We start from the raw sequence: 11,223 nt of genomic DNA, 5'->3' as shown, positions 1-11,223 counted from the left end.
AGAGTCTTTTCCCTTAAAATTCATCAACCCTCTCCTCAGCCATTAAAAATTGCAGTTTGTTTCCATCCAAGTTCCGACTTGGGCACTCAAAATATCTGCTCAGAAGGTAAGGGAGACAAGAAGCATGTTCCCCGATGAGGAATCCACAGGTGCATTAAGAATTAATTACAAATCTTTGTATCAGATTTCTGTAATCGTAATTCTTAATTGTCTCATCAAAACCCAAAAGAAAAAACAAATTCATCTCTCTCTCTCTCTCTCTCTCTCTCTCTGCAGTCTGCATGTGCACCTACCACCTACGCGTGCAATACTGAAACACCTAGACCAATAATGTCGACCAAGTGACAACCATGTAGGGGCCAATACATACTGTACCCACATTGATGCGCACACAGAGAGAGAGAGAGAGAGAGTGTGAACAACCAAAGAAGCCGTACAGAGCTTTGGTTGAGCTAACTGCTCAGGAGGGATATGCAAGTACTCACTCATGGTTTCACACGCAGATCTTCCATTAATTACAGAAACCCAACAACCCAAGTTCTCCATCACAACCTATGAAAAGCCCAAATCTAATTTACTTGATATAACTCAAACTGGTCTTGCAAATCGCAAACTAAGTACAACAAAATCACCAATCGCAAGAAGATGGAGAAAGGGAAGTACCCATTTCCTTCTTTTACTTTAATGGAGTCTCAGACATGCAACCACAGTTCAATAAAGAAACCCTAAAAAGATTACCATTAGCTGCACAATGTACATGGCTACATGCAATTACAGACACACATACATTAAAAACACCCAAGAATAAGAGAAAAATCAGAAGAGGTGAAATTGTTACAACTCAACAAAGCCTTAATCAAAACCCGCCGAAGCAAATTGTGTTTTCACCTTAGGGGGTCTTCCACGAGGTCTAGGAGACCCAGTTGTCGTCGTCGTCGGAGCACCAGCCGATCTGGCCATCTTGGGTGGTCTTCCACGAGGCTTCCCAGAAGAAACCTTAGGTGTTGCAACCGCGTTAGGGTCTTTGGGCTTGGGCGGACGACCCCTTGGTCTCGGCGGCGGAGGAACATGTCCAGGCGGCAAAGGAGCTTTAGGCTTCGGCGGACGACCACGGCCACGCTTTGGAGGAGCATTAGGATTAGGCCGCATGTAGTTGTTCTTGACCAGGATGAGCTCACCACTTTCCTTCATCTTGTTCAGGTGAAGCGACAACAAATCTGAGTGTGCCGGAAGATCCCCATACTGAGATTCTATGTACTTTGATATCGCCGACTTGTTCGAACCATTCTTGTCGTTCAAGGCTGCGATCGCTGCAAATATCATCTGAAGCCAGCAAAATTGAACAAACCCAGATAAATTTCAGACCCATTAAGCTCAACCTCAGAACCAAAATGCGAGCTGAGGAGAAATTTGAGAAAGAAAAAAAAGGTGGGGTTAGTGGGATTCTTGAGAAAGCCATTTTACCTCTGAGTACGGAGGGAGTGATGAAGGTTTATTCACCTCTACCGTAGCCATGGAAGTTACAGATAAGACCCACCTGACAGCTAACTACAAGTCTACAACTACAACTACAAAAACAACAGAAGATAGAGAGATGAATAATGTAGGAGAGAGAAAAGACACAGAGAGATCAGAACAGTTCTGGGGAAGATGAGGAAAGTCTGAAGGGATTTAAAAAGGAGTTTTTGGGATCGCATCGAGTGAAAAAAGAGACTGGGAACATCGACGGCTAGGAATCGCCTACGGGTTAGGATCGGACTGTCTATATTTAACAATGAGGGTTCACACAGATCGCTGGCGTGGATGGGTACCCCTCTTTTTTTAATTTCCCTTTCATGTCAAATTACCAGAATTATCCCTCCATTTTCGATATAAACAAGTAAACAACCTTGTTTCAGTAGACAATAGATTCACATACACCGTCTTGTATCAATCGTGGGACCCACATTTGTATTCCACCACTCCCATCAAATGATCTGGACCGTCGAATTTGCCAGTGATTAGTGTGACAATTGTTTACCTTCAGATGATTTTTTGGAGGTTTGAAATTTTCATGGTGGGAGCCATTTAAATTCGGGTATGTTTCTATGGTCGAATGGTCCCATGGGGGACCATTGATTCTCTATGATGGAACGTCCTCGTACTTACGTACTTAGAAGATGACTAAAATACCCACGAGATCCCACAGCGAGCGTACAGGGTAGAGTAGTCATAAAATGATGCTTTCTTTTATCGGTGTGACCTGTGAGAGTGGATTCTCTCTTACCGCTCTAAGGTTGTTCGGGTTTGTCTTTTTCAGGTTTCAGCTTTAACGTAATGAGTTGGCAGCGGTTCATTAGTTATCGTGACTGCGTGAGCATGATTTTAGGTATCGGTATCGGATCCGGTAGAATCATCCCATCCATATTGGTATCGGTGGTTCCAATCATGGAGGGATCTTGTATCGGTGGATTAGTACGGTGAAAAGATTTTAAAAAAATTATTTCTAAAATAAAAACCAAAGGTCAATATGTCTGATCCAGACCCTAGTTAGCAAAAAAGGGATAAAAATCCTCTACAATACTGGCGGGGCGGCAGTGCACATTCGACGATACAGCAGAGACCATGTGTGCCATGTGTGCCACTTGGCCTTTGCTGTGCCATCGGATGTGCATTGCCGCCCCGCCGGTATTGTAGAGGATTCTGGTCCGCAAAAAAGGCATTGTCATTTTTTACCGTTTTAAACGTAAATTTCAATTTGTTTCCCGAAATATACGAATATAAAAAAAAGAAACCGGTCTTTTTTTCCTTTTAAAACGTGTTTTCGTTTTAAATCTGACTTTTTTTTTTATACAGAATTTGTTTGTGGTCCGCATTGACTCGCTTAATTGATCATCTTTCTCTTCCGAATTCCAATTGACCTGATTTTTTCGTCGACGTAAAAATAACTCGAAGGGCTATATTTCTCATGATATCACCTTCAACTCAAGGTCAATGGATAGACCCCAAAATTGAGCTACAAACTGATGCATCTATTAAAAAAAATTTCTAAAACAATGACTCCCAACTCCAACTTAAAATGCATCACTCCATTAGTGTGTTGTTTGTGTTGACAATAATGAGCAACACCATAGCCAAGTCATATTGCTCAACAAGACTTTGGAGTTTGGACATTATGGTGTATGAATTGGGAATTGATATTGCATGATATTAGATCACATGTCTTGAAACTTATAATGGATTATTGAATATATATGGATTAATTTTGGATGTTACAGTTGTTTTGAATATTAGAAGCAGATTTTCAAGTAAAAATTCCTCAATTTATATGAGAATGATACATTTTTATTTTGTTTCGTATTTTTGAAATACACATGTTTAAAATTCATACCGTCCAATTTCCTTATTCTAACCTCCGTCTAACAACATTCTTTTCTCCTTTTATTTATTATGGGAAAAAAATGTTGCCAGACTACATAGCATATGCTAGCACCTTCCTATGTCTATCTCTTGCCTCCCTCCTATGAATTGGCATATTTGCCTCATATTATACGAGGAGAATACCCCAAATTCCTTCACTCACATGCAAAATTTCAGTTCAAACAGAAAAATTATGCTTTGTTGGGAAAAAAATATTGCTTTGTATAATCATCTTTGTCACCATACCAAAATTTGCCCTCTTTCATACAATAGGTGGTGGTCTATGGATCCTATATGGAACACAAATGGTAGTATAAAAAAATAATGACGCACCATATGATAATGACTCATTGTCTTATATGGTCAACATCAAATGGTTAAATAAAAAATATGCCCCCTAAAAAATAAGGACCCACAAAAAAATGTAATCCATTTATTAAAAAAGATAATAAAAATTGAGGGATTGTTCCTAAAACTATCCATTTATAATTTATATAACCAATATCCCTAAACTGTGCATTTAATGCTTTTCATTTTGGACATCAAGGGAGTCACCTGGTGGGCTGATTAGGAAACATTTGCCCATTATAAAAGCTATACAAATATTTTGTTCATTAATTAAATATTACTCCATTTTTAAACTCAATTAAAATAAACCAACGTTATCCCAACTCAATTAAAAAAAGAAAATATTATAATATAAAATTTAAAAAATAATTTGAACAATGTGCAGGGATGGATGAAATGCATAATCAAATAGTAAGGAAGATAGAATAAAGAAAAATTTTGGGCCCTGTATGGACATAATAATTTGTTTGCATATGCGCCAAAAAATGATAAATATTTATATTTTGGTTCTTTTCTCCTAATTTTTATAACACCAATTGAAAGATACCCAATTGATTCATCTCTAGGTACCTAGAGGGAGGTTTTCTTTCTCTCTTTTTTCTCTTAAAATAAAATCTTGGGAAAATATCACGTACCTCCCCTAAGGTATGACTTATGTACACTTTCACCCGTGAGATTTGGAAAATTCCATGTACCTCCCCTGCTTTCGAAACTAAGTAACAAAAACACCCACTCTGTTAATTGTAGACGTTAAACGTTAGAATTTTGATTTAAATGGCCAAATTGCCCTTATCTTCTTCCCCAAATTGTTTAGGGTTTGAAACCCGTTTGAAACCCTTCAATCCTAAACGTGAAATAAGGAACCAGAAAGGAAAACAGGGGAAAATCCCCTTTGATCGTTGCTTATTGGCGTCACCCACGGCCAAATTAGCTCACCGGTGCCCTTTAAATTCCCAACGAGTGATAACCATGTTCCGGTGTCCAAATTGCCCTCATCTTCTTCAAGCACCAGCCCCACCCCCACCCCTGGCCACCGTTACAAACACCGCCCCTGCTATATGCGTTGCACCACCACCCCCACCCCCACCCCTGCCCTCTCCTCTCCACTGGCACCTCTACCCTCTCCCCCTTCGTCGCAAACCCTGTAACCCCCTAGGCAAGCTTCTTCGTCTTCCTCCTCCGTTTTTTTTTTTTAATACCAAACTGAAATTGAATATATTCAACTTGCCTTTAGCATCATTAAACAGGATCTTATTCCTTGCTTGCCAGATTGATTAATCAAATAGAATGGTTTTTGTTAACATTTCAACATTTTTGTTTTTCTTGAGAAATATATAACTTGGTTAACCATTGAGTTCGTGCATTCAGTATTGAGGAGATCATTCCAGTAACATCCATGAGTTGTGTTAACAAAAGAATTCATTAGATCTGGAAATGATTTCATTATCAAGGGGGATTCATCAACAGAACCACCGTAAATGGGGAAACCAACTTTAATGTAGAAATTTTCTTTTCCTTTTACCGAAAGCCTATACCAAATAACAAACATAAACATCTAAGTGGCCTAGGAAGCATATTTGAATTCCATTCTCCCAAGTTGGATTCTTCAGAGGATAGAGATTAAAACCCAGGTTACAACGGGTACCAACATGTCAATGCCCTATCAAGCGGGGAGTAGCTAAGCCATAAGGGAAATCAACACCTTCTGGTAACAATTCACTGTGCCCACCAAAAGGTCCAAGAACTGCAGGTTCTCTGGCAGAAAAATAAGGATTCCCAAATGGGTATGGCCCTAATCTCGTTTAAGGTTTGATTGTTACCATGAAACAAAGCCAGGGCCAGAGATAGATGCAAAATTACAGGGCGGAGATGCACCTGTGGCTGAAGAGGTAGGTGATGATGCTTCAGAGTTCCCTTCGCCTATTGTGGAATCGCTAGAGACGATGGCTGGGATTCGGTATTTCAAGCATCAAGTTGGGTCTTCGGCAATCAACGAATGACTCTTCTAATTGGATGCCGCCGCCAAAGAAGCTGAGGCATGCCAATCCTAGCGAACCCAGAGAAGTTTTTTGAATCGTAGGCCGCGACTTTTGGATTTCATTTCATCTGTGGAAGAAATCCTAGTGAAATGCTACTTGAGATCAACACTGTTTGGCGGCCGGTCCTTTGGTTTGGCCGCTGCTAAAGGCAGCAGTGGGGTTTTGAAATCCTAAAATGGGTTTAGGTTTCATGTTTTGGAGAAACGATTTGGGGAAGAAGATGAGGGCAATTTGGCCATTTAAATCAAAATTATAACGTTTAACGTCTACAATTAACGGAGTGGGTGTTTTTGTTACTTAGTTTGGAAAGCAAGGGAGGTACGTAGAATTTCCCAAACCTCACGGGTGAAAGTGTACATAAGGCATACCTCAGAAGAGGTACCGGGTACGTGATATTTTCCCTAAAATCTTTTGTCCTTGGCCAAAAAAAAATAAAAAAAAATAAATTTGATTCATGCATAATGCCTCCCACTTATGTCTTCCCCATTTGATTTTCAGGGTTTCCAAGAAATCCATAGACCAGATCTAACTGAACAAATAATTACAATTTTGGCCCATTGTAAAACTGGGTTTTAATATTCAGGCCCAAGCCATTTTAGGTCCAGTCCGGACAACGGGAACTGTTGGGCCAACATGACCATACACTTACAAGCGAGAGGTGAATTTATCTGACCATGCCAAAGGCAAAGAAGATGATAAAGTCTAAGAAATTCTGGATCTTCAGCTCTGGATGGCCCAAGTTGCTCAAAGGGAGATAAAACCTGCACAAAACTGAACCGGAGCTCCTTTTCAAACTCGCCGGGGCATTCCTCGACCCAAAAGAAAACCTAAGACTGTTATGCACCTTCTTGGTAGTCCTGAATTTTTGAAAACCTATTCTGAAACTTGGCCAACTTCAATTGGCTTGAAATCATAACCAAGGGGCATTTGGGTCTATGCGGTACAAATAAGTGGGATGTCTTTTTTGTTTTTTTGGGTAAGACAAATAAGTGGGATGTCCATCGATAGATAAAACCAACTCTCTTTCATTAATTTTCCCTTCGCTAACTCGAATTTACATGAAAATAAGAATAACAAAGCATCTTGCACTCTATAACTTTAATATACAAAAAACAAAATTCAAAAATTTCCCAAGAAGGGTAGAACCACTGTAGGGGTGCCATTGACCGGTTCAGTATGGTTTCGGAGGGGCTGAACTAAATTTGGATTGGTAATGGACCAAACCGTTAAACTGAAGTACAGTTTGGTTGGTTGCTATTTCAGTCCGATTCGATTTGGTCTTTTATTGGGTTCCCAATTCATTTCGGTTTTTTCACATATATACAATTAAAAAATAATTGGGTTCGGTATCTGGTTTCGATTGGTCAGATTTGATTTCAGTTTATACCAGTTTCATAAAACCCATAATGAAACCAAACCGATAAGAATTCGACTCTAACCGGTTCGGATTGGAAATTGACACTCCTAGAACTATCCTTGCATGGGACGCTTCCCATAAGAATGTGGTCTTGGGCTGGTGAGAGTAGATGTGGTAGCTGTATTAGTTGTTGTGGTCGTTGGGAATGACTGAGAAGAGGAAGATCTAGACGAACCACCGGCACTAGAAGAACCGGCGGCATGGGTTCTCGGAGTTCTTCCATTTCTAGACCGGGGATAGCCTGGTCTGGTTGGCTCGTCTAGAGTCCCAGCCCTCTTTGATAGCATCACAACCACTCGACGCATTGTTGGTCGTAACTTTGGGTCAGCTTGTGTGCATAGTAACCCAATTTGTATGCACTTTGCAACTTGTTCAGTGATTGCACTGGATGCTAGTGCCGGATCCATGATCTCCAAGCTCCGACCTTTCTTGTAAAGCTTCCACACCTGCAATATTAATCGATGGACCATGGTTTTAAAATATGGTATCAGATCAGGTATCGGATCGGTCGATCCGTCGAGACCAATCCTGATTCCAGGTTTTCAATCCTTGGTTTCAACCGGTTTCAGCCAATCTTGGTCTGATTCAAACCGAACCGGATCGTAATCGATGTAATAACAAAATCAAGAACTGGGAATAAGAGAAGGGGGTGGGGATTGGGGAAACTAATACATACCCATTCAAGTAGGTTCTGGCAAGCAGGGTCGAGGTTGAATGTGTAGTTCTTCTGGCCACTGATGAGTTCCAGTACCACAACACCATAACTGAACACGTCCGCCTTCACCGATAATTGACCGTGCATTGCGTACTCCGGTGCCATGTACCCACTAATTAAAACACGCATATTGGAATTTATCATTAGAACTCATCCGAGTCGTAGGATCTGGAGACTCAAGTCATCATCAGATCGAGCGGTCAGGAAACAGATTTAAGCAGAAAACCATCCAACCTAAATACATACTACTACGTACTTGGTGCCAGCGATACGGGTGTTGACGTGGGTCTTTGTTGCAGACTCGGGGAAAAGGCGGGCCATGCCAAAATCAGCGATCTTAGGGCACCACTTGTCGTCCAATAAAATGTTGCTGGCTTTGATGTCCCTGTGTATTATCACACTGTGTGAATCCTCATGAAGGTAAAGCAGTCCACGTGCCACCCCTGCTATCACTTCATACCTTTTCTTCCAATCCAATTCCGCCGTTTTCCCTACACCAGCACAAAGCACAAATAACAACACCATCGTCAACCGTCCATCCATCCATATTCGATCCTATGATGTTAGACTCTTCTTTCTTTAACTTTCTTGATTTACCAAATAAAAAAACATAAAAAACTTTCTTGTATTCCAAGCAGCCGATAGAGAAAAGTCAACCAGTATTACCGTCATTATGGGTTACACGTGTTAGATGGTCTTTCAGGAGTCATCCGACGGTGGAGACTCCATGGATTGACTTCATCACGGACTCACGGTCCTAATGGACAATGACACGTAAAAGATTAGGTTTTTAAGACAATTATGTTAACGTCAGCTATGAGCTATGCCATTTGGACTACGGACTGAGGTAATTTTTTTTTTAAGAGGTGTGAGGCGAGCGGCTGCTGCGCCAGAGACCCTAGGCCCGGAGTCATGCAAACTTAAAAAATTTTGCCTTTTTTCTTTGTTGTTGTACTGTAGCCCACACTCCTCAACAGAAAATTATTTTCTATTTTAATTTTCTTGTTCGTAATAATATTTACTTTACTGGTGCAAAAAGTGAATCTTAGCTCCAAGTGAAAGTCAAGTCTTACGGGGTAAGACCACAAACCACCCAAGCAAGGGCCATTCGTGCTTCCTCTATTTTTCCCGTTTGTCTCGGCATCCACACCGACAATTAGAGGTTGGATTTTGATACAGACTGCCTGGTCTGATAAAAAAAATCAGACCAAACCAAAATCAAACCTTTTATCGGACACATGTAAATTTAGCATACAATTTTGGTACTTCGGTTTATCCTAAAATTGAGTGTGTTGCAATATGTGTATTTCTTAGTTTTAATGAAAGTTTGTTTTTATTAAAAAATCAGAAAAAAGAATATTGAGTTGGTATTGACGCCCCTATTCGCTGTCATTGGTCTCACACACTAGTGCAACACCACGTGATCAGGCAACGAATTTTTTTATTTTTTAGGGCTGGATTTTATTATTATTATTATTTTTTTGATCAAGGGACTTTATTCATAGTAGTAAGAAAAATAATGATTACAGCAATTTGCTCAGATAATCCTCTCCCAAATGATTTTGATCAAAACCGTTTAAAAAGATAAAAACAAAAACGCGTCAGCTACTCGGATCTGAACTGGAAATTCCTGTAGAAGTAAAGATCATCCCAAGTCCCTAAACCGCCTCTGGCCTCTCGTAGGAACAGAGTCAACTATAAAAGCCAAGATATCTGGCAGTCAAAAGAAGACACAGTACTGAAGGTAAGAGGAAGAAGAGTGGTCAACGCACGTGGGCGCTGAATGTATGAACACAGGTCATCTGATCCAACAAACGTAGACAAACCTCCGAATGGTTTTCACATTATATAGTGCCTTTTTTCTTGGATCATTTTGATCATAAGGACCCAAAAAGGTCCCCACCCTTGACGGCAATCGTAGGGCGGTTGGCTGTAGCCGCCGTGAACGGTGGACCAAAGCTCAAAATTTTTGCCGTGTGGGAAAGGAACTAATTGATTTTCTACCTACCAACAGAACCCCGAACAATGAAGAAAAAGTAAAGAAGCTAGAAGAAGACGAAGATCTATTCTAATCTGTCTTAAGACCGATAGATAATCCCCCAAAATTTACTGCTAAAAATCGGTTCTTCGTTCTTCGACCTTAGGAGTTCGTTAATTTCCTTAATTTTCTGAGTTTTATTTGGGAGAAAAAAAAAAGAAAAGAGGGAAATGGGGAACTCACTGAAGAGAATTTTGTCCAAGCTCTCATTAGAGACGTATTCGTAGACCAGAAGCTTCTCTTCGCCCTGAGCGCAGTAACCCAAAAGGTTCACAACGTTCCTGTGCTGCACCGTCGCTAACAGCGTAGCCTCGTTCATGAATTCCCTCTTCCCCTGATTCGATCTCTGCGATAGCTTCTTTACTGCTATCTCTCTTCCATCACGCAATTTCCCCTGTCATCACCGACAACAAGTATCATGAGAAGATATGCACTTTCAATTATTAAAAAAAAATATTCAAACACTAAGTACACATCACTCAGAATTAAAAACAAATACCTTGTAGACAGGTCCGAATCCGCCCTCCCCCAGCTTATGATCAGAATGAAAATCTCGGGTTGCTGCGATAAGGGTTTGTAGAGAGAATTGGATTTGTTCCTCGGCTGCTATGTCATCTTCTTTCTGTGAATCTGCTAATCGCCATAACCAGAACCATTAAGATCGTAAATTAGAGAGAGATCTCGCAGTCACACTCACCATAGAGAGTAATAATAAGTAAAATAAAACCAAATAGAAGGAGAGGAGTGGTTTCTGTTGATTACCTTTCTTTGAGAGGGATTTGAAGAATCTGATAAGATACTGTAAGAAACTGTTGGGTTTCTTCATGTTTGACGGATCGGTGAGGAGGATAAGAAAAGACCCATACATCTCTTATGACTTATACACGAGGGCATCGTACTCTCATAATTAAAATTGGCAGGAGCTGCGAAAGAAGGAAGAACCAAAGATTTGAGGTGACTTCTTAGTTGTAAAGAAATGGAAAAGTAGGTCTATTGGCTGAATTAATTCCTCCATTGTATATAAAAATCAAGCCCAAATCGGTAGAATCGGTGACCCAATTCCGATTCCGCTTCGTATTTTGTCCACCGCTTACCTGATCAGCTGATTCACCTAAGGGAGTGAATTTGGGATCGGAATCGGAATCGGGAATGTCCTGGAATCAACCAGATAAAACTCTGAACCGATCCATTGTGTTACTAAATGAGATGGTTTTAGGATAGGATTTTTAATGAGGTCCCAAATCTAAAGACCAATAAGAAATTTACT

The 11,223-nt window shown here is 40.4% G+C and overlaps 2 protein-coding genes across 2 annotated transcripts; both read right to left on the bottom strand.

Moving 5' to 3' along the window:
* Positions 1-712: 712 nt before the first annotated feature.
* On the bottom strand, positions 713-1,656 carry LOC122645500 (HMG-Y-related protein A-like). Its single transcript, XM_043838813.1, has 2 exons — positions 1,465-1,656; positions 713-1,323 (listed from the first exon to the last, which is right to left on the bottom strand). Exons 1-2 carry the CDS (start codon positions 1,513-1,515, stop codon positions 853-855), a joined length of 522 nt encoding a protein of 173 aa, XP_043694748.1. The 5' UTR covers positions 1,516-1,656; the 3' UTR covers positions 713-852.
* A 5,493-nt stretch (positions 1,657-7,149) lies between these two features.
* On the bottom strand, positions 7,150-10,824 carry LOC122645305 (putative receptor-like protein kinase At4g00960). Its single transcript, XM_043838622.1, has 6 exons — positions 10,719-10,824; positions 10,456-10,586; positions 10,140-10,350; positions 8,175-8,409; positions 7,880-8,030; positions 7,150-7,649 (listed from the first exon to the last, which is right to left on the bottom strand). The coding sequence occupies exons 1-6, from the start codon at positions 10,822-10,824 to the stop codon at positions 7,257-7,259; spliced, it is 1,227 nt and encodes a 408-aa protein (XP_043694557.1). The 3' UTR covers positions 7,150-7,256.
* Positions 10,825-11,223: the final 399 nt, after the last annotated feature.

Source organism: Telopea speciosissima, chromosome 11 (assembly GCF_018873765.1).
Source record: "Telopea speciosissima isolate NSW1024214 ecotype Mountain lineage chromosome 11, Tspe_v1, whole genome shotgun sequence".
Classification (NCBI taxonomy): Eukaryota; Viridiplantae; Streptophyta; class Magnoliopsida; order Proteales; family Proteaceae; genus Telopea; species Telopea speciosissima.
Note: the sequence above shows the minus strand (reverse complement) of the source record. Positions and strands in the feature narration are given on the sequence as shown.

Bases quoted from the DNA above. Each gene is read 5' to 3' on its own strand.
- LOC122645500 (XM_043838813.1), bottom strand. From the start codon at position 1,515: ATGGCTACGGTAGAGGTGAATAAACCTTCATCACTCCCTCCGTACTCA. The intron at 1,324-1,464 runs GTAAAATGGCTT...TGCTGGCTTCAG, and splicing joins CACTCCCTCCGTACTCAGAG to ATGATATTTGCAGCGATCGC.
- LOC122645305 (XM_043838622.1), bottom strand. From the start codon at position 10,824: ATGTATGGGTCTTTTCTTATCCTCCTCACCGATCCGTCAAACATGAAG. The intron at 10,351-10,455 runs GTATTTGTTTTT...CGGTGATGACAG, and splicing joins GATTCGGACCTGTCTACAAG to GGGAAATTGCGTGATGGAAG. The intron at 7,650-7,879 runs GTATGTATTAGT...TTAATATTGCAG, and splicing joins GCCAGAACCTACTTGAATGG to GTGTGGAAGCTTTACAAGAA.